The 25,127-nt window shown below is 52.9% G+C and overlaps 6 protein-coding genes across 6 annotated transcripts; 3 read left to right on the top strand and 3 right to left on the bottom strand.

Annotated features, from left to right (window-relative positions):
• Nucleotides 1-9,361: 9,361 nt before the first annotated feature.
• Nucleotides 9,362-10,564, top strand: J4E84_002495 (uncharacterized protein; the record flags this gene model as incomplete). Its single annotated transcript, XM_049385120.1, has 1 exon — nt 9,362-10,564. The coding sequence occupies one exon, from the start codon at nt 9,362-9,364 to the stop codon at nt 10,562-10,564; it is 1,203 nt and encodes a 400-aa protein (XP_049247143.1).
• A 3,847-nt stretch (nt 10,565-14,411) lies between these two features.
• J4E84_002494 (uncharacterized protein) lies at nt 14,412-16,534 on the top strand (the record flags this gene model as incomplete). Its single annotated transcript, XM_049385119.1, has 2 exons — nt 14,412-14,492; nt 14,663-16,534. The coding sequence occupies 2 exons, from the start codon at nt 14,412-14,414 to the stop codon at nt 16,532-16,534; spliced, it is 1,953 nt and encodes a 650-aa protein (XP_049247142.1).
• Nucleotides 16,535-18,583: 2,049 nt separating this feature from the next.
• J4E84_002493 (uncharacterized protein) lies at nt 18,584-19,429 on the bottom strand (the record flags this gene model as incomplete). The annotated part of the gene is made up of 1 exon (XM_049385118.1): nt 18,584-19,429. One exon carries the CDS (start codon nt 19,427-19,429, stop codon nt 18,584-18,586), a length of 846 nt encoding a protein of 281 aa, XP_049247141.1.
• Nucleotides 19,430-19,629: 200 nt separating this feature from the next.
• Nucleotides 19,630-20,060, bottom strand: J4E84_002492 (uncharacterized protein; the record flags this gene model as incomplete). The annotated part of the gene is made up of 2 exons (XM_049385117.1): nt 19,630-19,669; nt 19,720-20,060. The coding sequence occupies 2 exons, from the start codon at nt 20,058-20,060 to the stop codon at nt 19,630-19,632; spliced, it is 381 nt and encodes a 126-aa protein (XP_049247140.1).
• Nucleotides 20,061-20,827: 767 nt separating this feature from the next.
• Nucleotides 20,828-22,036, top strand: J4E84_002491 (uncharacterized protein; the record flags this gene model as incomplete). Its single annotated transcript, XM_049385116.1, has 1 exon — nt 20,828-22,036. The coding sequence occupies one exon, from the start codon at nt 20,828-20,830 to the stop codon at nt 22,034-22,036; it is 1,209 nt and encodes a 402-aa protein (XP_049247139.1).
• Nucleotides 22,037-22,892: 856 nt separating this feature from the next.
• On the bottom strand, nt 22,893-24,756 carry J4E84_002490 (uncharacterized protein; the record flags this gene model as incomplete). The annotated part of the gene is made up of 7 exons (XM_049385115.1): nt 22,893-23,514; nt 23,562-23,778; nt 23,838-24,161; nt 24,208-24,312; nt 24,362-24,494; nt 24,546-24,617; nt 24,664-24,756. 7 exons carry the CDS (start codon nt 24,754-24,756, stop codon nt 22,893-22,895), a joined length of 1,566 nt encoding a protein of 521 aa, XP_049247138.1.
• Nucleotides 24,757-25,127: the final 371 nt, after the last annotated feature.

Here is a 25,127-nt window from a genome sequence, read left to right as displayed (position 1 = left end):
GGTCCTCGTTCTGCTTTCGTGCGTAAACACGGCCTTCGGCCGATACGTTGACTAAGAGAAACAAGTGTCGGGATGTCATAGAATTGATTGTATACCCAGGAGGAGGTCCGTGGATGCTTACCGGCTGCAGGACATGAGATGCAGCTGCAGAATCGTGATGTGGGCAGCCATGTGCACGGGCTGGTCGTAGCCTACTCAACGATGACGATGTGGGGTTGGTTGCGGTGAGTTTACCTATTGACTTGACCAGCGGAAGGCCCTGTCATATTTGTGATTAGTATCGTATGAGCAACACATCCTCGGTGCAATGAATGAGATACTGCTTTCGGACTGTTCGACAAGCCGGAAAGAACGTCGGACAGTTTCCCCTGGTACGAAGCCACACGGTACAGAATTATCAGTACTGTACAAGGCCCCGGCGAGCACTTACACAAAGGGCCATGTTCAGAGTGACATACCGTGTACATTACTTCATCAGCCGCAATTGTCTCCACATCTGCGACGCAAAGAATTTCGCGCCTTCTACTGCAAACGGGCGATGCACAGCAAAGTCGTAGATGACGGGTGGCATCGGGCCTAATACAGGGCTCCACTATCCACTATCGCGAACACCGCGACACCCGCAGGCAACTGTACAAAGTCAAGGGAAACCGCGCCGCAATGTGATATCGCGCTTCTGCGTCAAGATTGCCGGCGGATTTACACGCACATCTACCTGCCGTCTCCGACTCCCGAGACGTGAGATATGATACCTGGGTGGAAGGAATGCACGTTAGCCCAGCGCAACGCTATAAATAAATCAAGTTTAGCGTGGCACAACGGCTTTTGCTGCCTCGTGGCTTAAGGCGGGCAATTTTGGCCTCTGCTCGCTTGCATGCCTAGATGCGTGAGGTTTGAGTGCCCTGGTTGCGTCCGAACCCCGCCGTTGTTTGGTTGGGTGCATGGGGGAGGCCAGGGCCCTTGTCCTTGTGTCAGACAAGACAAGCTGCAAGCCACGGGTGGATGACGCTGGAGATTGGTTCCGGACGGCTGCGGCCCGCGCGACTGACAGATTGGGGAGTATGGTGCGAAATGCGACCGGGAGGTACAGATTCATTCACCTGTAGGAGTATGACACCCTGGCGGGAAGAGAGACAGAGAAACAATGGGGTTGTGAGAAACAGTGCTGGGAGGGGTTTCGCGTGCTTGAGGGTCCTTGAATCGTCTGAAGGAGGTGACGAGACCTGCGCAGCGGCCAGCCGATAACGCAGTCAGACGTTCGCGTGCGCGCCGTGCGACCCTTTAGAAACTCCCTAGAAGCATGCTACAGTAGGCGGCGCTTCCGGGCGTTGGACCCAGGTGCGAGGCCCCGGGTTCGTGTTCAGCTTCTGACGGGCTTCCGAAGGGTGGCACCAGAGAGCACGAGGGGTATGTGCTTGCTGGCTGAGCTATAGCCCTCGCCAACCGGGATTGCCGTGCTGCTCATGTAAGATGGCTGCTGAAGTGTGCACATGCAGCTCGTGGATGCTGAGGGCAGGGTAGCTGAACGTTTAGCGAGTGAACCTGCGTGGCTTCGTATAGAGGAATGTTGTCCATCTTTCGGTGGGGTATTTTGCCCCAACCCTGTTTGTGTGTGTGGTGTTCATCTCGCTGAGCTGTTCCATGATGCCTAGTCGCGTGTTCGCATCCGTCGACCTAATTGTAGTGATGGAATAGGTGCAGCCCATGCACCGCTTAACTGCGCAATTTAATCAGCAAGTTGCACCTCGTCATTGCGTTACCCCACGTCCAACCCTAAACTGCCGTGTATCATCAACTCACTATATCCGTCTCAATTCTTCCGCCACTCATGACCGCAAGGGTTAATTGTATGACAATATGTAGACAAGCTTCGTACTTTTACCGTGGCCCTGGGTCTTGGTGTTCGGCGCTGTCAAGGTACCTTAACGGGATTTCGGAACGGACATCGCGTGTCGTGGAAGGCACAACGTAAGGTGGTACTTATGCAGCAAGTGCGATGCGTGAGATAGCAGTTTCCACAGCATCGTTGAGAATGGAAGCGAGGCGGTGCTTCTTATCGACCGGTGTGACGAGCTTGACGAGCTGAGCCTGTGGCTATTCTGAGTACTGGTGAATGCCTGGGTTCACGTCCGGAATAGTATTCGTTGTGTAGGGGGTACTCCAGTTGTAAGGTTAGAATTCTAATGAAATTGTCAGCGCCACAGTAGAAGAAGTGATGTGTAAAAAGAGATGGTGAATGTTGTGACAGATTCCTGGTCGGCTGTCTTACAACCACACAGCAGCTGCACTTGATAACCGAACAGGTGATAGCAGACGCAGACCGTAGCTTGGGCTGATGGAAGACTGAGGAACAAGCCAAAAAGGGAAAGCAAAGTAAAATTGCTGCGAGACTTCGCTGGAGAAAGGTGCATAGATCGATTGTCTGGCATAGCAGAGTCAGACGTACCCGCGTTCTCACGTAGGACAACACAGCCGTCCTCAGCCAGGAGAACAGCTTGAGGAATGACATCAAAACGATATACAACGCTGAATCAAGCGAATAGCAAAACGGAGGAATAAACTCTTGTGCACTGTGCAGAGGCGATCATCATTCGCTCCCATGACTGATTTCAGCTTAACCTGATATCCAGCTTAACCACCGGAATATCTCATGCCTACAAGCGCGCGTATCCAACGGTGAAGGTTTGGAGCCCAAAGCTACACTGCTCGTTATCGTTCGATGTCGTGACGAGTCAGTGATGGTCGAAAAGAATAGCGAGTCCGCAAAACAGGATTCTGCAGTGCCTCGAAGTTGCTCGACTCGCCTCCATGATTGGTGCTCGGCGTATCAAGAGAACAAAACGATAAGCTGATAATCCGAAAACGGTAACCATAAGCTAACAGGCAACATTGTGCTGCATGCAGATCGGCGCTGCCTTCCGGAGAATCCCTCAGGTACTGTCCAGCCAGGGTTATGGCTATCGTGTGAAAGGATGCGAATCCGAGGGAATGCCGGTCAACAATAAACCGTGAATGGCTCTACACGGCTTGACAACTCTGCAGAGTGTGGGTACATCCTACTCGCACGATGCGCTGTCATTGTCAACGTTATAGGGACGTGCAGCGCTGTCTCTGTCAAGAAACGGTGAACGCTCATCCAGCTCTTGCCAACAAAGTGAAGCGATTATCCCTGTACGAGGATCCCATTTGATGCTAGATCATGCCTCTGACGTGAACGGGGCCGACCGTTGACATTCCTGAACGTCGTGAGTGGTGCCCTGTGTTTGATGAATGCCTTGTGGAAGCATAGGGCAGCAACTGATACAGCAGTGTTGCATTGCAAAGGATTGCATTCGGAAATTCGGCAGTACACGAAAGGGGATGAAAACGTGAGGCGAGGCGGTGCAGTGAATGCCTTGACTGCGAGCCCTACAGAAAACGAAAAAGCAAAGATTATACCCTGATCGCCATGAGCACGCAAGCAGGCTCACGAGTCGTGGATCCCCTTCCGGATGTGGTCATCCGGTCGATCATCAGTGTTGCAGATCATAGCACGCACACATGGACCTTAAGCAAAGGAAGGAGTATGACACCATGGCCGGCCTTGGGAGTACAGTAAAGAGAAAGCTTTCTCAAGCGTTGACAACGAGGGTTCGGCGCCGCTCCATGTTGTGCGGGTAGTGGTGCGGCTGCGGGCATTGCATGGCCACGGCCGAACGCCGGATCGGTGACATAGGTTCATTCAATAAGTACGGAACCAAGTGCCTGGACCGACAGGCCGGTCCTAGTACAAGATTTTGCGTGCACACGCATTCATCACCAAGTGCTAGTATCTCGGCGAGGTCATCCGCATCATGTCTATTGACGATCCCCAAAGGGCTTGGTAAGGTGTCATCGTGATCAACGCCATTAACGTCTCGCCAGACGGTGAAATTCCGAAACAGATGATCAGCCGTCCAGTGCTATTTTCCGTGTGGGCGGGTGATGCAAGTCACGCACATTCCCGGCGAATCATGGAGATGTTGAGAGGCAACAACAAGGTGTGTGTCGGCATGGGCCGAGCGACGAGTCGTACAGGATGCCAACAACCTTGGCTGCTGATTTCGGATAGCAATTGCTGACCAGAATATGGTTTTACTTACTTTTGCAGCCCTTTGAGCGAGGAGAAAGGGGTTTTGGTGGGGCATGCCGATCCGATTCGGCGGCCGCTCAGATCTAAGCTAAACGGCCTTCCCTCGCTGGCGCCGCATCTTGCTTTGGACCAGTCGAGAGGATGCGCCGCAGCAGCGCGCTAACGTGTGCAGATGGAGTCGATGACGAGTCAGAGACGACAATCTGCTGCATGAGCTCCTGCGTGAAGACTGCACGGTGGTGTAGTGCCACCACCCCAGAGACTTCTGAAGCATGAGTGCAGCGTAGAGTGTAAAATCAAAAGTCGCATGTAGGCCAGGTGCTGAGCTGTGCTGCCATCCATGCGTGGGTGCCTTGTATAGTGAGGCTGGAGCGGGCCACTGCGCGGACAAGTCGATCAGTTTGGCCGCTGGTCTGCCGCTGTCAAATAACCGTGAGCTGCGAACCTCAATTTGAAGACGTTTCGTCAACCGCAGTCTGTTTTGGGAACAGCGGTACGCGCAACCACCAATAGGAGTCCCGGTCGATATGAACAAGCCACGACGGAAGAACAAACGACAGTCGAAGGTGGGTAATGAGTTTCAGAAGATTGACGCAGCGAGCTGGCTTTGCTATTGGCTGAGCGCAGATCATTCGTTAATCTGATCTATGAGATCGTGGCTGGGTATCCCTGTCTGATCCTATGGAGAGTTATTCGAGGAAATGCAAATCCACACGGGTCTCGCACCCCTTCCTTTGCTGGAGAATTGTTTACGGCAGTGCGTGCTTCCGCAAACCCTGGTCGGATTGTGCCGTCCATGACGATTTATCACTACCAATACGATATTGGGGGCGGGGCAGTCAGACAAGCAAGGTGTGAGCGTACTACTGTTGACTCTAGAACCGTCCTCGGCGATCACATAGTTGCACAGCGCAGGATGTCAAGATGGTAACTTGGTCGACATCGGTCGCCGTTGCTGTAAGGTGCACATCGGGTGCACTATGCGGCGTGTGTTGCGAGACGCTTGGTGATGGAGGCGTAGAGTCACTTGCAGGGAACACGTTGCGAAGGTTTTGCCAATCCGTGGGTCTTTCATCCCCTTCCACCCGCGCACATCCTCTCTTTGTGCCGGCCAAGAGAGAGGGCAATCCTGGCTAGGGGACTTTCGCCGACGACATCCAATATTCCGCGACTCGCAAGAGGGTTACGAGGCGCGCGGAAGGTAGCGCGGAAAGATGCCGCTCTTGCACAGGATGCACTCTGGCATCGGGAGCAGTTGCAGCGTCGACATGGATATAGACCAAGGGCCGAGCATCTTCGGTCGAGGTCATATGGAAGACGTGACACGAAAGCGTGCTAGCCATGGCAAAATGCTGTGTCTGCAAATTGTCCTGCTCAGACATTGCAGCGAACACGGCAGGAGCCACACCTCAGTGTTGGAACCACCGTTCGTCCCACAGGACGGGATGCTGCGCGGCATGGTTGAGGATGGGCAGGCGTATAGCTGCGGCAGACGTACGAAGCAGCCAACCACGACGGGCAGCGAGCTAGGATTTCAGATTTCATCGACCAAGCGGAAGACCCCGCGCGGTGCTCCGAGGAACAGAAGGGGTCGAGGGTCATGGATGACATTCGGTGGTACATGGTTTGGCGATTAGGCGACTCAGGCAGGGCGCTCTCAAGACAAACAGCCGTTGCGCGAATCCGAACGCGAAAGACAGGCCTGCGTGTTTGGCGAGAGTTTGTTCCTACGATCGCTCACGACCCTGGTCAAGACGGGGGTGCTGAATCAGCGGCGGGCCACACGTCTGCGTGCATGTAGCAGAATTGCAAATGCAACGCATGGAATTGTCATTCGTTCGTCGAAATTGCGGGCTCGGAAGCGATCGGCGACGGCGACCGTTGAGTCCTGCAGGCGATTTGAAGCGAACGTATGGATGGCAAGGGCAGATTGGACAAATAAAGTCGTCGGGTGAACGGCGAGGTTGCTGCATTGGAGCGCATGTGCAGCAGAAAGCGGCTGAGGCTCAGCGAAACAAAGCACCCACTCGGCCGGATGCTGTGCGTCCCGTGAACGCTAGGCCTTGCAACCGGGACGCGCTAGGCCGCCAACGGTAAGAGCGATGAAACCCCCGGATCTGATGCATCAGCCACGCCTGCGCCGCATGCGACGGACAAGGAATGGCGAGACCTCGGTCTATCCGAACGCAACCAAGCCCTGGTGCTGGGTGAGGGAACAGAGTTGGAACCATGTCGCGTGGGGTGTGCAGCAGTCTGGACGAGGCTGTCTCTATTGTGCGCGGCGCCGACATGGGTGACTCGCGATATAGCCTTCAGCAGCGGTATCAGATTGAGTACATGTACAGTGTCCCCACCGATGGCGTAATAGGTCGACGTCGGGCTGGGGATAAATGGAGAAAGTTGGGCGACGGACAGCCTCACTCATGGCCTCGAGGGTCTCGTTGCAGCGTGCAGGACGATCGAGATAATAGCGTCACGGTATAACCAAGATACCCGCAGCAGGTTGCGATCGCCCTAGTGGGTGACTTCGGCGACGATAGAATGGGAGCGAGAGTGACGATGTGTTTTGGCCAGCAACGGTTTTGCCCATCCCAAAGCGTGCACGAGTGGCCTCCGAGGCTGCCGAAAAGGGCTGGAGCGCAAATCGAGGGCTACTGTACTATCACGTGTCCAAGTAAGCCTTAGCTTTAGTGTTTCTTAACTATAGGAATTTAAAAAAATCTTAACTTAATAACTAAAGTACACTATTATAGTTATATGCTACTCTAATGCTTAGAAGAGATAGGATTATAAAATCTTCGCACTTATGCGTTAATTGTTCTTTACCTATCTACACAACTCTAAGATAGCAATCTAAACCTAATTAGATACGCTTGCGTATATATTGCTATAGGCACCTAGCGCTAACAAATATAAACAATTTATTAACGCTAACCTCTCTAAAAGAGAGTATTCTAACTATACTCTTAGGTATAGGTACGCTATTAGCTATACGCGTACTATAGAGCTTTAAGTAATTACTTATTACAAGGTTATAGCTAAGTCTATCTCTACTAATATCTCTACTAACTTTATACTACAGCTCTTTATATATAGAGAGCTTATAGCTCTAAAATAACTCTACGTAAGAGTTCTTGCTAATAATACTATATTTACTAAAGATAAAATTATTAAGACGCTTACATACAGAGGTTAAAGGAGAGTGTAGAAATAAGCAAGACGCATTTTAGTTCTAGTTTAAAGCGGGCAAGAAGGATAGGTAGATTAAGTAGACTAGTAATTAATAAGCCTACAGGCATGCCCTAACGTCTTCCGCAGCGTGACATCAGGCGCTACTGTACTAGCTGGCAATATTCCAAATGCCACGGCAGGCGCTCACTGGTGCAGGCGGTCCAGTTGAGCGGGCTCGCTACTTTTCGCTACTGTCCCGCCGGCAGATCACTCCAGCCCACCAACGGCCGCCAGCAGACACCCTCACCCTCAACTCCACCCCAGCGCGGCCAGAGACACACGCCTCAGGAAACAGGTTGTGTGTCGCACTCGCCAGAAAATAGAACACCAGAAACACGCCCAGTTCGATGTGAGTGCACCGCGCTAGCCTCGGGAGAACGACAGGCCCGAAAAGGAGACGTCGTGATGCCAAGCGCACCTCGCCGACCTCGTGTCCTCCAATGTGAGGGCCGGTGACGATCACACTACTCGCGCCCGGTCCGCACCCAGCACCAGCACCCGTTTGATCGACGCCCAAGTGCTGACTGCAACGTGCATCGTGCGGCGCTGGAGAGGCCTGCCTCGTGTCGACGGCCGGCCTGCTCGAGACACCAGTTCAGCGCAGTTTGCCATGGGGAAACGGCATCACGGAGACTTGTAGACCACGTTGCTTGACACTGCAAACCCAACATGTCCATCATGGCTGTCAGGCAAGGGCGACAAGCGCGCCAGAGGGCCCAAGGCGCATGTCCGGCCTTCCTGAACCAGGGTGACGGTACACAGAGCTTGTCATGATGGGGACCACGTCGAGCCCACTGGAGCATCCTGGATCCCGCTGAGGCTGGCTGGCTGAGGCTGCTGCTCAACCCTACGGCGGTCGATATGTTTGGTTTTACTGTGGGCAGGGGCTGTCCAAGTATCGCGCCGAGTGGGGGTATCTTTGACTGTCTCCATGGTGTCTTCTGAATCCCACCGGCCTTGCTGCTAGCGTGCACCATCATGAATCGACAACGAAACGGCCAGGGGCCCCAGCGAATGCGACCATTTCGCGCGAGCGGTGGGCCGCCGGCGGGGACGAGCGCGCTGTCGGCGGCCAGGGAGCGTCGCAGGGGGGAGCACTTCACTACGCTTGTTTCCAGGGTGGTAATGCGAGCTGGGCGCAACGCTTGCTTTTTCTGCCGTCCCAAGTCGGCGCCGGGCGAGCGCCATACGCCATGCCACGATGTGATACAGGGTACTTGTCGAATCCGACGATCTGGCACCTAACCAGGTCCATCGCTGCTTGTGTGCGTCGTCGACAACGATTACATTAGCCCTCTGCTGCTCAGGGCCCAGCTAGTCGCTCAGAGCGCCGCATGACGCCCCAGCGCTCTCCGTCCACCATCTCACCAGTGCCTTAGCCGCATCGTCTGAAAAGCAGAATCCTCGCTCACATCTGCCCGTCCCGAACAAGTCAATAGCTCCTCGACCGCCTTGGCGTCCAAGTGTCCTGACTACTCCTCCCCGCGCCCGTCGTGATATATACCAGTGCCCGCCTCTACCACGTTACCGTTGGCTCGTCTAACAACGTCGACCATCATTCAACTTCCCCTCTACCATACAACAATCGACACTGACACTTTGCTCTGTGCTTCTCACCCGCACAATCAGGTACGTCCCACTCTCACTCATCACCTCTCCCTGTCGTCGGCTGCATTTGTTGTACCGTGCTCTCAGCACTACTACAATTCAGCCTGCGCTGCATCCCAACTACACCTACTGTCATTCGTTGCATTTGATCACCAAATGTTTTGAGATAGTGTTGGTTGCTTCCTCGCCTGCCCTAATCCGATGATGTACGCATAACTAACCCACGATGCAGCACATTCCCACATTTTACAACAGACCAAGTCCAACCAACAGCTTGATCTCCCTGATCATCTTGTCATAATCGAGGAGTCTGACCTTGAACGTGCTCACCGTCCGCCGCATTCATACCAGCGCGGATCCAATACCCCACTTCAACCCTGTGTCGCTCTTTCCCTCTCAGAAGAGTTCGACATGGTTGCCCACAGACGCGGCCCTTGGTCGCAGCACGAGGATCAGTGGCTCGTTAACCTCGTCGCCCGTAATGGACCTCACAACTGGGTACGCATCTCACAGGAGATTGGCTCCCGGTCACCAAAGCAATGCAGAGAGCGCTACCATCAGAACCTGAAGCCAACACTGAACCATGATCCCATCACCGGAGAAGAGGGGGAGCTGATTGAGAAGATGGTCGCTGAGATGGGCAAGAGATGGGCAGAGATTGCAAGACGGTTAAAGGGACGCAGCGACAATGCAGTCAAGAACTGGTGGAATGGTGGCCAGAACCGCCGCAAGCGCAACCCTGAGCGTCCTGAACAAAGATCCCGAGAGCACATGCACCACAACCAGACTGGCTACCACTATCCAGCACCCCACAGCCAGGCTCATCACGAGGAGCACCGGATGTCTTCATACCACGACTCACACAGGTCCTCTCTCAACATCCCAACCAACTCTCCACATGCACTCAAGCTGCCCCAGCCCCAGCGTTTCGAGCCATACCCCGGATCGCGCCCGCAGCCACTTGACATCTCAGCCTATGGAGCATCCGCCACAGTACGAGCACGAGGATTCGAGACACCCATGCCCTCGCCTTCTGGCTACTCCATCGTATCTGCTGATGGCGCTCCTTCCCTCATCACCGACACTGGCTCAGAGTCGCGCTCGCCTCGTGGCGCAGCCTCTCCTCTCGACATCACACTTGCTCCATTAGTCGGCAGCAGGGAAGAGCGCAAGAGCTCTTCCACTCGCTACTTGCCTACTACTGGCTTTGCGCCCGAAGACGACTCCTCATACGACCTGCACAGGCGACGCGGCTCACTACAACTCCCGCCACTCCACCGCAGTGAAGCCTCTGTACCCAAGCCTGCGCCTGCCTTCCGGGAGCCCAACTACGAGAGACCACAACCACCGCGACTGCTCACCCAGCCTACCCCTCAGCTCACACACCACCACTCTATGCCTCAGTCTGCACCGACTAGCGTGCCCCAACGAGCGTTGCCTCCTTTCCATTCGCTCGCAGAGCCGACACTTTCGGTCCCTCAGTCCTCGAGCGCAAGCACCAGTCCAGCTGCGCGACAACTACCGTCACCCTACGTGCTGCCCTCTGTTCCAGCGGAAGTCAGAAGTGCGCCAGTCTCACCAAAGGACAGGATGTCGCTGCGAAACATCATGTAGCTGTCCATCATGTTTCACGTTGTTCACCATACCCCTTCTTGTCTATACGTCGCATGTTTCAAACAACCTACTTCTATTAATGGCCGATGTTCAATGATCGACACTTTGCTTGTTACAAAGCTTTTCAACCTTGTCTACTCTTGTTTTGCATGCACCTAAAAAGGGAAACATTGTACACGACTCTCAGGATACCCCATGTAGCATCTCTGTTCATGTGTCACGGTTGGGAGGCACATCATTTCTGTTTCTATTCTGGCTTGTCGGAGCCAAGTAGCATCGCCTATGTCGAAGTCCGACACACTACGGCGTTTCTCCATTTGGACCCAGGGAGGTCTCACTGTACACTGCGACAATTAGTCGCCAGTAATAATACCCAGCGGTGCGACAGCACTTGCAAGCGTCTACACCGATGCCAATCAAAAACAATACACTATAACAAATTATGACCTTGTGAACAAACTTCAATCATCACACGATCCCTTAGTGACTCCCAGTACCAAGTTCCCTCACTTGAACGCCTGACGGGGTACAACAAGGAGTTCCCACACTGAACAACGATCGCCGAACACTAAGTTCCAGGTTTCTAAACGCTTCCAGGCGAGAGCTCACCGCTCCAATGACATCTCGACTGCTTGTGGTACCCACTCGTGACAGATACTCACAATCGTCCGCGATAGCCACCATGCTGAAAACCCCTCTCCACACCTCAACGTACGCATGGAGCGATCTCGCCGCGATCCCGATCAGTCCACGCAGTCGTACCCGTCGCAGCTTCTGCAGTGTCGCCTACACCGTCTCCTTATTGGACTGGACCCACACAGCTGACGAACAATAACTTCTTCTAAATTGACTGATTGGTCGCTCCTTTTCCTAACACTGCCACCAATAGTGGCCGAGGTGGGGCTCTGGACCGCTGAGCAAGAATCTGTCACCCGTGATACCTGCGACATGAAGATGGGCTTCGGCACTTCTGGAAACATGTCCCCAGGGATTCCCTGGGATGGACGTATACCACGATAGCAATCCGTGACGCGGGCAATAGTTTCGGAAGACTTCCCCATGCCACACTTACTTTGCAGCTGTGGAAATTACGAACTGTCCACGCACCTCCAGTTTGTACGCACAGATACGCCCACCGTGATCTCCTCGCTCTAGCTGTGTTCACGAATCATACACTCAATCCCGCCCGGTGCGGTACGGTCGCTCTGGCCCTCTACCACCGTACATCCGAGCGAATCGCATCTTTTGCAATTCACGATTCAACGTCCTCGGTATGATCGTTGGGCCGTCCACGTCAACGTTCCAATCAGCCAATGCCACTACACCCAGGGTCGGCGATTAGAAAAACACTGAAAACAAGACACTGGGACTTCGATCATGCGGCTACTGGTGGCCTTACCGTTTACGGCTATTAGACTTTGATCTACGCTCTAGTGCGCGACGGCTCGCGAGATTTGCGACTAGCGTATATCTCCATGTCCGCAATGGTGCAAGGAGCGTTGGAAAGACACGGGCAATTTGTGCATATGGCATAGCTCAAACTCTGGTACCCTAATGCGGACACAGAAGGTCTAATCGATAGCGTCTTTCGAACTTTGGTACCGGGTGGGCGCCGTCGAGAGGATGTCGCCGTTCAATCCCATAGTCTACCGCCCTTCCCTGTGATGCTAAAGACAACGCCGTCGCTGAGCCGTTGGTGGAAGGTCGCCGTCCTCGAGAGGGAGTATTTCAGTTTCCACTCCCTCGGGTCCGCGATCCATCGGCTTTGGTTCAGGCCCATACATGTCACAATGCGACTTCATCGGTACCAGGGACGGCGGTATTGTGGGACATCGGATTCGCTTCTGTTCGGGGGCGAGTAGACGCATGCACATCCCCATTTACCGTTGAACGTTGAACGGTACGGTTACGATAGTCCGGCGTAACTCGGTCTTGAGCATGTTTCTTTTTACGAACAACATCATCAGGGGACTCGATGAGGCCCTTCTGACGGTAGGTTCCTGCGTGTGAATGTCGTGATCCCTTCGATCTGCACAAGCATCACAACGTCGTCCTCTAGCGTAGATCGTGCCGGACCTCCTCCGCCTCAAGTCTGTGGCTCGTGGCGGGGCTACCAACCGGTCGAACTTATGACATGTGCATGCAGCTTAGATGGTGAAACCTTTTCCTATGTCCAGGATCGCATGTCCAGCTTTGAGGTAGTAGTTATGCACGAAACGCGTCGCTTTCACAACTGCACTACATATGTAGGGGTATGCAGGACTGTCAGAGTCAGTCAGACGGGTGTCAGACCAAGACCCTCGTAACCAGACTTCGAGCTGCTCGGCACGCTCGGTTACCTTCTGATGGCCTCGGTGAAACGCGCACGGGAAGCGGTTGCGTCAACAGTCTTGTGGAGTCACTGGGTCCAGGCGAAACTTCGTTTGTTTGTGTGCATACGCAGTGAAGACGTTAGACGTCAAACAACTGTGGATATCCCCGCGGACGTGCGGAACTGTTGCAACAGCTGGAGCCGTGGTTTCTGCTTTTGCCGATACTGGGGCTTGCTTCGGTTTCGGCTTCGGCGACTGCGAACGAATGTGTTGACACTGCGGAATGATCGCCGCCTCCTGTGGCAGTGTACGCACTTTCCAAATGGAGGCCTCTCGATGCAACGATACCATCTTGCTATGCCAAACACAGAGTTCGCAGGTGTCGCTATCTCAGACTTGCTTGCAACTTGCTTCTCCATCCTGTCAGGAGGCAGAAGTGCACCTGCCGCATCAGCGGCCTGCGTTACATTCCTCCAAGACCCCCATGCCTGGAGCCTTCTATTCGTTTATTCGTTCACCTCATTTGCAAAGGTGCAGAAATTTTCCGGAGTGACCGCTCCGACTCTCTCGGCTTTACCGTGGGCAACGTTGCTTGGATCGCCTACAGCTAGCGGACCTTTTACCACAACAGCAACGTTGCATCCGCAGCCAGGAGACATCCCGTGTAAAACTGGGTCGTAATAGCAGTACCTCATCATCTCCTGCAGCGGCCCTTTTTCTCCCGTTTAATGTACTCGTGGCAATCCGTGCTGTAAGCGTCAGCGTGCGCCGCATACCTGCATTACTCCCAGTGACCTGGGGCAAGCTTTCGCAACCTTCCATGCGCTCCCAATGCATTGTCCGCTTTCCCTCGCGCCGCAGACCTGCATATCATCCAGCCGGCAAGCTCTTTCAACATTTTTTCGGACGTCGATCAAGGTCGTACAGAACAGTGAGACACGAGCTCTCGCTTACAGGCGGTAGGTAGCGAGTTGCCAGCAACGCGGGTTCGGTATTGTGTAAGCCTAGCTATAACGCCCGTATTAAGCGTATGTGCGAGGCTTGTACTCATCCTTCTCTAATCTTCGGGAACAATATGCGGAACACCTGGACTATATCAAGGGTAAACAGTGATACCCCATATCCCCCACTCGTTCTGCAGACGACCCGGTGCTTAATCGTGATGCAAGCCACCGGACGTTTTGCTGGAATCGTCGCTGGCAAATTGCAGTCTTGGTGTTTTGAACGGTGAGTTTGACGATGCGAATCGTCATCATTGGCCAGCTGAGTTTTAGCCGGAAGGGGATTGGTGGGAAAATTAGCGGGCTGCCACGTGATGCCGTTGGTCCGTCGCGGTCGCGCATCCAGCCCTGCAGATCCCAACGACATCCTACCCATCAACACCTGCATCTGCATATACGAACACTCCACGTTGTATCCTGTTTCTAAACATATCTTATCGCGTTCCCTGCTTACGGGTGTCGTCCATCCCTTCCGTTGCACGCGAGGTGTGAGCCACGTGTTTACGGTGCTGGTCCCCGGGTTCGCCAGCGGGAATGTCGGCTAACAAGTTGTATAACCCGGATCAGAGCGCTGTGAACACGCGTTGGATAGAGCCCTGGACTGAGGCATTTAGAGTAAGTGTCAGCTATCTGCACTCCGTGCAGTCATCAGTGAAGTAGTCGCACGGTGTTGGGGTTGTGTTCCATCACACGTCCATGCGCGGTCTTCGTGGCACCATTCCAGATCCGTCGGCTCATGCTCGACATACGCAGTATCAGCGAACAGAATCGCTGACTGATGGTAGGCACAACGAGATGTAGGGCTTCAACTTCCCATCAACTTCCATACTACGCCAGCTGTATCGTTAGCTCAAGCCTGCTTCACGAATAACCAGTACGAACATAATGCTTTCCAAAAGTGCTTCTCAAACTTGTTAGCTGTCGGCTTTCGACAATTCACAGTCGATACTTACTGGGATCCGCTACGTTCAGTATGGAGTCTATGTCCAGTGGAGTTACCCCAGTCGAATGAAGACAGCTCAGATGAGGGTGCTTTACCAGTGGCGACGGGACCAACAGTGGTGCCTACAACTAACAGATTGAGTGCGGATACTCCTCTATCTACACTGGAAATTCCTCCACAGCTTGGAAAACGCCAGGAGACGTTGACATCGGCTCTTGTGTCTGCAGAGTCATCATCGGGCTCAACAAACACGGTATCATCTACCCCATCTTCGTCTTCTACATCGTCGACGAGTGCAGCAACGCCGACCATAATCGACTTCCCCACCCCTAATGGACCACCGCTCCTGCAAATCGGGAGCTACAATTGTACATCTCTGATGACGCTGGATTTGCTCACGGGTATCGTAGAGGACTTTCTCGAGATTACAGCTACTACGACTGATGCTGAGATAACCATGTTCACGTTCAACGTGCATGCTGCCTCGTCCATCACCGATCCGGACGCCCCAGCACCGAACCTTGCGCAAGACCAGCTTCCTGAAGACGGGCAACTCCTTAGTGATGTGTTGCAGGGTAATCTTTCCGATAACACCCTTACGCCAAACGCGTTGGATGACCAACGCGCAAACTTAAACAGCTCGTGGTATGACGTTGATTGGTCCAACCGCCCATTGATTGGTTACTACGATGACTCCAAAAATGCCGATGGACAGCTGTTCACACAAAGTGGATGGCCTACAGAAGCTTTCATGGAGTTCAAGCAGCTACGTCGGGTTGTCGTTAGTTACGGCACAATCGATCCGCAAATGGACAAGTACAACTTCGGACCAGATCTCGAATACGTTTTCCCTCCCGGAACTATCATCGACGAGCAGTCAGTATCGATTGGCTCCGATGGGCGTGTAACTTCTGGATGCTTGTTTGCGTCTTCCGACAACACCTTGACTTCAACAAGAAACTCGTCTTGGGCTCTCGCTGATGCACCGTCACTTGATGTTAGCGCGACGCCGGACTTTCAGTCAACTATACCTTCCATTACCAATCTTACCGCCTGCGGCATCACACCCTTCCTCAATCAAACCCTCGCAAACACAACTGCAGACAAGAATCCTTTACCCTACGCCGCATACGTACACTCAACATTATGGACCTTCGCACCTGGGCAGCCTCTCAATTCCTCTGGAGAAGGCGACGACACAAACGACAACCGCTGCGTCGTCATGATGAAGTCGCCATATCCACAGCGCTGGCGCATAGAAGACTGCAACCAACGCCATCGCGTGGCCTGCCACGATCCACGACAACCCTACAATTGGCGTGTATCGGACGACTCAACCTACTACGCGAACGCTGAGGGCTATTGTCGGGACCCATATCAGTTCAGCGTACCTCACACCGCGCTGGAAAACTCACATCTTTATTCTGCCTGGCAAGCTGCCGCTCCTGATGAAGATGCGCTGTATATCAACATGAACAGTCTGAGTGTGCCGGATTGCTGGGTCATTGGTCTCAATGCGACGTGTCCATATCTTCCTACTACTGACACCAACCGTACGCGTATTGTCGTTGTGCCGACAGTTGCGGCTGTAATTATCTTCCTGCTAGCTGTGCTTACCTTTTTCATCAAGTGTGCAGCAAACCGGAGAGAGAACAAGAGGGGAAGAAAGAGAAGATTAGTCGATGGTTGGGAGTACGAAGGTGTTCCTAGTTGAAGTGAAATGGCTTTTGGCATGTCGCCAGGTTTGGTGGTGAGAATACATGTAATGTTTAACTTGGCCGCGCATACGTTGAGGCTTTGCTTCACATTCCCATCTTCAAGTCACTCAATTCACTGCAGATATGCAAAAACCTGGAATAGCATGATGAGCCTACACAGTCAATGGCAGATATGGTGAATGGCGCCTTCCTGCCAGGCTCATCATTGTCAGTATATCCACAATCCCCTCGACAAGGTAGGACTTCCATCGTCAACCAATCACTGACATCAACCTCAAGAGCATGTTGCGCAAGTTCTCATCCAAGATCGCCGCTCATCGCGCAGCTGAGTCGCCGAAGAACAGTTCGCAGGCCTCATACCAACCCTCTCACTTCTCGACCCCAGCGCGAAAACCATCGTTCCACGGCTCTCGCTACTCGGAACTGCCATCATCGGGCCCCGTTCCAACGCCACGCTCTTCGGACAGAGCACCATACTCTGCCACCGGCACGCCACGCGGATCCGATGGCGCACCCTACTCCGCAACCCATACATCACACTCGTCCTCGCAACCTCCCATATCCCTCGCCGAGACACCACGATCCTCAGCCTCCGCCCCTCGTCTGACCGTAAAACACTACCTCAGCCCACCCCCACCAAACATCCCCTACGACGAAGCCGCATGGGCCAAACACGACTACCTCCTCTACTCCGTCTCAGCCCGCGCCTCGAACCTACACCGAATGACCCTCGATATCGAAGCCCGATGGCGAGCTGCCGAAGCCGCTACACCCCCCTCAAAACAATACACCATCGGTCGCGCAGCACACATTCCTACATTAGTAGAAGTACATCAGTTGTTAGCGCGGATCAATACATTGAAGAGCGAAGAGCGAAGATGGAGAAAAGACTGGCATCCGAGGAGTCCGATGCTAAGGTATCCCGCTTGGGGGAATGTGTATGGCGAGGCTATGGGTGTTAGTACAGGGGAGGGAGAGGCGCCGTGGGATGTGGTTCAGAAGCTGGATGCAATGGTTGAGGGGTTAATGGAGAGGGTTAAGGAGATATGACGGTGTTTATTACTGTCCAATATATCAATTCATTCGAGCGCGTGTTTCAATAGAACAATTCCGCTCCTGTTTCAAAGGCTTCCTGCAACTTCTGATGTAGCTCTATCACGCCCCTCATCGGGGATATAGGCTGTTCATCCTTCGTTAATCCCAAAGCCTCCGCATATTTCGACTGCACTGCTGGTTCAGTATCCCAAGGATGTTCTGGTCGCGCGGCTTTTCCTTCATCATTGCGGGCCCACTCGTAGAGCTCCCATGTTCGTTCACAGAGGACGGCATATGTGCGAAGTGTTTTCCGCTTGGCTCTGATGCTGGCTCGTTCTTCGCGATCGTTACTGTACTGGAGGCTTCGATTAAGGCGCTGGTGGATGGAGTCGACTCGCGATAATATCTCGCGCGCTATCTCCCAGCTTCCTTCGAGGACCTGGTCGTGTACAGGCCACATGAGGTTAGACATCTTGTGGCAAGAGTTTGATCGAGCTTTTGTTGTGTTAGTATAGATGAGTGAGTGGGCCATGTGGGAGCGCGAGTGTGAGATAACTCTTATACATTCTGGAAACTACAACGCTCAACAGTCGTGGAATGAAGTGATCTATAGACTACCCGGAGCATGTGACTGATAGTTCGCGAAAGCGAAGCGCTGATATCATATGTTGCTGTCACCTATTAGATCTAGCCACAGGCTGATATCGCTACTGAATGTCGTAAATTTGCTGGCACTTCATGTGACACGTGTGTATTGAAGTTTCCGCTGCGATGCGCTTTACGTGCGCGTATGCGCCGCTGGATTAACGATTTAAACATCGGCTTTTGAATCTCAGGTATTCGTGGGGTCATAGTCTTGGCTGCTAAGTAGTTGTGGTCTGCAAAGTTTCATGTCAAGCCGCAGTAGATTAACTTAAGCCTAATCAAAGATATACTGACTGTGCTTCGCCTGGCTCCATTAGGTATCTTCCTTTTGTATACATTCCTTCCTATCTCCTCCAAACGCACATTTACTTCCTGCGTGCCAGACCCAAAAGTGACGCAAATGGGTCGATACCATTGATCATCGGTATGGGCTTAGCCTCTTCCTCCTTCCCCTCCTTGATGATCATTGCGGGTAACCTTGAAGGTAGCTTCACGATGATCTTCTCGCGAGTCGCTTCTACCTGTGGTATGTGCCTGCTGGTGTCTTCTTCGTCCAGCTTCTTCATCTTCTCCTTTGTTTGTCTCAGGCGCTCAGCGAGACCATCAGCATAGCCGAGTTTTCTTCCTATCTCGATGCCGCGTTGCATGTCGACCTCCTTGCCCTGATCTAACCCTGTCTTCAAGCCCTCCGTTTGCCCCTGCTTGAGCCCGATAGCCAGGCCTTCCGTCATACCAGCGCTGTGGCCTTCCTTGATTCCTTGGATGTGTCCGTCGTCTTTTCCAGCATCGAGGCCGCGCTGGAAGGCTTCTTCGCGAGCTTTAGGCAATAGATCCCAAAGGGAGTCTGTCGCCGCGTCGGTCTGCGTCGCCCATGAGGCTGTCATTGCGGAGGTTTGAGTGGACTTTGAGATCGAATCGTCTGGTTTACGTTTAGGAAGGTTCTCGTAGATGGCGTGGTCATACATACTGGTATTGAAAAGACCCAGGAGCGTTTGGTAGATGGTGAGCTGACCTGTTAGCAAAGGTAGGTGGCTTGGCATACGTTGGCTTGCCTGAATCTGCTTCAGCTGTGCCTCATCGAGGTCTTGATCCTCTTGCTGAATGCCAGCGAGGAAAGTCTCGAGCGAGACGCGATGTTGCTCGACCTCATTGGCCTGGCGAGCAAAGTCGAGCAGACCTTGCAGGCGGTCTGTTTTGGACATCACTGGCATGGCGCGAGGTCGAAGATGATGTTGAGAAGGCAAGAGTGTGATTTGGGTGGAAGGAGCTGTGAACAAACGCGGGTCTTGGCAGCAGTCAAACGGGCAGGCGGTATAGAGACGGCTACACCTCAAATCGATCACCATCAGATGCTCAATCTCATTGACGTCTAAAGATATTGTCGAGGCATACATGCTCCTGTTGCTTGAACTTATTGCGGCACATCGTGACTCACGACTTCGACATTGTTTCTAGACCTGTCAGCCGAATGCAGTTACCACCAACTGGCGACGACACTTACCCAACAGGATCCACTACAAAGGCAGCGTAGTAGTTTGGATGATACGGTCTCAAGCCCGGCTTCCCATTGTCTTTCCCACCGGCTTTCACCCCCTCTTGATGGAACTTCTCAATTGCATCTCGATCAGTGCATCGAAATGCGAAGTGTGTCGCAGCTGCTTCAGCATCGCCCTTGCCGAAAATCCAGAAAACGGTGTTCAACCTGTCTGGGCCTAGGCCAACACCCTGTCCACCAAAATCCATCTGTTTGCTGTAACCGAGCGGTGCAAGCGCGGCCAGGTACCAGGCCGTGACTTCCTCGAATCGCGACGCTGGGACGGTGAGGCCGATGTGATCCAGCATTGTAGGAGATGGCTAGGTACTGGAAGAAGAAGATGTGTATTGAATATCTGTTGGAACTGGAGAGACCGGATCGGATAAAATTGAGTGTATCAACTGGATGACTACTAAAGGAAACTTGGGATGAAAGTCTCTGCTATATACCCGAGCGCCGAGCGGTTACGTGGCTATAATCAAGCCGGCTTGGCAAATATTAACGGACTCCAGATTCGACAATGTTTTAGGTACATACATGGGCTCAAGGGGACGGCAAACTTCACCATTGCTCATCTATCACAGCTCATGGGAATTGGAAATCTGGACGGAGGCTGGCAGCGGGGTCGTACTAGTCGATTCCATGCCCAGTAAGCACCCACGCTGTCAGCTGCTTTCGCGATAGTAGGTTCCAGTAGAGCTAACAGTCTCTTTTCTTTCTTTGCGACACAACACTGGTGTGCAAAGAGGCGTGATCGGATAGAGGGTGGTTGGTGACGGCGCAGGGCTTAGGACGGATCATGGCTTAGGACGGAGTTGAATGACTTCTGGTTTTCCAGCAACCGGGGAAACGCTCGGCGCTTTGCAAGTTTATCCAAAACATCCTAAAGAAGAGACGTGCGGCAAACATGGAAAGGTTGAAGGAAGAGGCTACGACGCGGGGTCGCGGAGTCAGATACCTTGCTGACGCTAACAGCCCTGTCGATCATCCCTGACGCGTCGACGCGTTCACGCGTTTGGACGCTCTAGACACCTCCCAGCCGTCGCGTTCGACAACATCAACACATCATCCGACCATGCCAAACAACAAGAAGATCAGAAAGGAGATTAGGCGAGAGACCACGATCGATCGCGAAGAGCGCGTCAAGATAAAGATCGAATTCAATCTCAAACGAGTTCAGAGGCTTGTCCAGCTCCCGAGGACCGACATCGTTCATAAGGCGCTTGCCTATCATCGAGATCAGATCACGCGCCTACACAAGATTCAAAAAGGATTTATCGAAGAGAGGAAACGCGTCCGCAATGCAATGTTGCTAGAGATAGAACAGCATTGTTGGACCATGATGCAAGGACATGGCTTTGATGATCTGCTTACTTCGGATGATGCCCCAAACCGCGATCCACCCAATGTTGGAGATCAAGACCAAATGGCCATCGATCAACCCACGAAAAATGTCGCCAACGCCCAATTCGATTGGTCGCAAACTTCCAGGGTAGTGGAGTTGATTGAGCATCAAGAAAACGAGGAGAGAGCTCGTTTGACAGCCGGCCAACAGCCTCATGATCCGTTCGCGCCGATCGAATTTATTAGCGATAAAGCATTCGCTACTCTGCCACACCAGCTTGTCCTGTTAGGGCGACTTAGGACTACACCTCAACTAATAGACGCCTACCCATACACAAAGGTTTATCTAGAGGAACCACCACTCGACAGCAACCACGATCGCTTGCAGAGCTTCCGAAAAGATGCCATCTCAGCTATCGAGGCCTACAAAAAGCAATGCGAAGCCGAAATGAAAGATGTACAGTCTACCGAGAAGCAAAAAGTCCGGGCCCGGATCTCAAACTCAAGCAAGCTTTGGCCAATGGACCAGTTCATACTGACCTTGGCGACATTCATTCCCCAGGGCTCCTACACCACATATGCGGCCATACGCGAGTGGGCGAGTGATGCTGGAAACGACCTAGATGACGAGGAACTATGCTCAGCGCTGAGGAGAGCAAGCCGAGCTTTTGGCATCAGGGAAGTTCCCAGCTATCGCGTCATCAAAGCAAACAATGGGCCAAATCAGACTGGCTGTGATTGGGGTGATCATTTGCCTGATTTCCTAGAACAGACGAGGATTGAGCTGTTTGAGCACGACAAGATCGAATTTGATAAGCAGAAAAGGATGCTCGGGGGTAGACCGTTCACATTCTATAAGTTCCGGGATCTGATGAGGGGCACCACGATGGAGGAATGGGTCGACAAGCTCCCCTCCCGCCCCTCCCAGTTCGAAGGATAACATCTATCATCTTTGTTTCAAAGAGGAACATGAGCGGGCCATGCAGTGTTGCCCTCATCAACTACAACATACCAACATACAGTATCGTGGGTGTGTCCGATTGTTAGATTGGATCGAACGTCACGCTGAACGCCTTTTGCCATGGATGCGCTGGACTGCTTCTTCAAGTTGGCTAGCATTCGAAAATGCTCTCATATAGCGGGCAGCTATATACAATACCAACGATAGGCAATCACTATCACCGCTGAAAACCATGCATACCTCTTAGGGGCCGTATGCACATACTCGAGCAGCAACAGAATACAGCGACATCGAGTAGTCTTCACCAATACAACGACAACCCGTTACGACGGCTCCGAGGTTTCATCTGCGCCTGGGAGTTGGGAAGGGGGTCTGTTTCTGGCTATCGCGCCCCATTACGCACTTGACTTTCCCTTCGACCAGTCAACGTGTGCACCTCGTGTCTTCGTAACATGGCACACTGGTTGGAGATCATTGCGCAAAGCATTTGACTTAGCATCAGCAGAGATAAGGCCTGGAAGTTCAAGCATCTGACCTGTGCTCTCAAGCACGTCCACTTAGAGACTGATCAGTTTTCTTCTAGATAGGATATGACGACGCGTACTTCGAAGAGCACGTGATTGCTATGAAGGCCAATGTTTGGAACGACGTTACATACATCAACGAGCCATTTCAACCTCATCTTAAACTGGACTTGTCGGATCAAACCAGATGCAACGGGGGGGGGGGGGGACGTAGATAGTCTTAGATGCCATGGTTTACTAACAGACGGAGGGGCACGAGGAACTATGCAGCTTCGCCTCCATACTATCTGTGCCGACACCGCGAAATACAATCAAGCATCTCTATGACCATCGTGTTCCTCCAACTCTCGCCTCTTGCGTATATGCTCGCCGTAAATACCCCAGAAACAAGCGAAGATGCCCAATATGCTCGATGTGAGAGTGACATAGTACGCGGTGCGGTAACACGAGAGACCCAGCTCACATCCACGTTGACCATCTGGCTCAACTACCGAGTTGGAGTCATAGACCGCGCCGTAAAAGAGATTGAAGACGTTTCCGCTGACGACAGGTGCCAGAGTCATGAAGCCCCAGTTGACGGCGAAGCCATCTGGACCAAACGCATCAACCACGAGCGCTGGGAAGACACCAAATAGAACGCCATACGCGAGTCCGGAGAGTCCGGACACAGCCCACAGGAAGTGGGGATCCTCAACACGAATGGCGGCGACTTGAGCCAAAGCAAAGATGGTGGCAGAGATGGCAGCACACCAAAAGCGTGAGTGATGTAGTCGCTTCACAATAAGATCGGAACCAATGCCCGAAGATAGACGTCCTAAGAAGGAACAGAGCGAGATTATGGACACATGCCATAGCTGACGGTCAGCGACAAAGGCGTTCTTGACGGAGTCGTCCCAGTGTTTCCAAAGGGCCTGAACGTCGTGACCAATGTTGCTGCACCAGTCAGTGATGACCACGATGGAAATCTGGAGTATACGTACTTGATTGTCATTAAACCAACTCCTGAAAGGAGGCCCATGAGTACCCATAATTGCCAGAATTCCGACTTATTCAGAAGTGCCAGACCAGTGATATCTATACATGAGTGAGCCGACTTTTTGCTTGCTGCGTCGTCGTCATCGTCGATGATATCGCCAGGGCCAGACGAGAGAAGTGACGAGGTCTCGGTTGAGGGACGGTCCTGTTCTTCTTCGGCTGCTAGAAGTGGTTGGCAGGTGACAAGGGGAAGACGGAGGTGGAAGGAAAGCATCGCTTACTGGTTTCTTGCTGTGGAGGAGCAGATGATTTGTACTTGGAGCCGTTGGACCTTGTCTTATGCAGGACGTTGGAGTTGCGTCGCGTACGTTCGCTGGTGGGTAGCACAGCATAGCCGGTGCCAGCTTTGTGATCGACGACGATAAGGAAGGGTATCGATACCAGAACGAGTAGGGAGGTGGCGAGAGAAAGCATCATAAGCAACCCAGAGGTATTGCCTGGGAATGCTATGCCGGCGATGAGGGTGTAGAAGAAGGCGCTCAGTCCAAAAGCAGCCAGTGGGCAAGCAGTGGCCGATCCACGGTGAGTAGGCCAGTTGAGTGTCGCTGCTAGTGTTAGGACAAGTCTCCCGAAAGTTGATGGGGGTATTACCCGTCTTCAAAGCAGCCTGGAAGGCAGCACAGCTGCCCACACCGCTGAAAAAGGAACACAAGGATATCAGGCCAACGCTCATGTAGCCTGGACCTCCATCATACGCTGGCGACAGTTAGACAATAATCTGGCGAGCAGTTACGAGGTATCCTACCGAGCTTGATGGGGTAGTAGCCAACGAAGAGCGCAAACATGCCGATAATCGCAGCAAGTCGTGGGCTCTTCCTATCCGTTATGATGCCCATGGGTATGCCAGACGCATACATGCCCAGGTTGGCGGCCGTTCCCTATAATTGTAAGACGACATTCGTGTTCAGGAGGTACGTAGGATGGCATACGACGACATTGCTCTGGGTCGCAGAGAGTTGGAGCTTATCGGCGAACTGCGGTGCCCATGCTGAGTAGGCATACTGGAGTCTGTTAGCATCCCACTCCAGATGTATGACGGAGACGTACATTTGTACCACAAGCAAGGGCGATTGCGGTGGCAGCAACGACGGATATAATGCGCGTCTTCTTGTGGGTGGGAGGCTGCTCTTCGGCGACCATGTTGGTCAGTGTGAATGAGGTGTTATTGCAGTGCGCTGATCATCGAGTGCGGGAGATATCGAGTTGCGCAATCGCGGACTGGAACTGATATCGGCACTTGCTAAGCCGAGGAACTAATAGCGCAGGTAAAGATATGCAAAAGAAGCAAGCAAAGAATGAAGGACGCGAAAGGAGTCTATAGTGCGAAGCAAACAAGAAGTCAGGCGAACCCCAAGACACCACACCGATGTTTGTCGAGTGAATGGAGAGTCGAAGTGAAGCATGGCCGTTGCAGCTGATCGGAGATAAGATGGCCAAGGCGTGACTTGGCGGCAGGAGCCGCGACACAAGCGCATGCGCAGGAACGTCACCGGCCTCATCCTCGTGCCTCC

The sequence above is a fragment of the Alternaria hordeiaustralica genome (genome assembly GCF_023758085.1).
Source record: "Alternaria hordeiaustralica strain BMP 2776 chromosome Unknown scaffold_3, whole genome shotgun sequence".
NCBI classification, from domain to species: domain Eukaryota; kingdom Fungi; phylum Ascomycota; class Dothideomycetes; order Pleosporales; family Pleosporaceae; genus Alternaria; species Alternaria hordeiaustralica.
The sequence above is the reverse complement of the archived record's forward strand: the minus strand, read 5'-3'. Positions and strand labels throughout refer to the sequence as shown.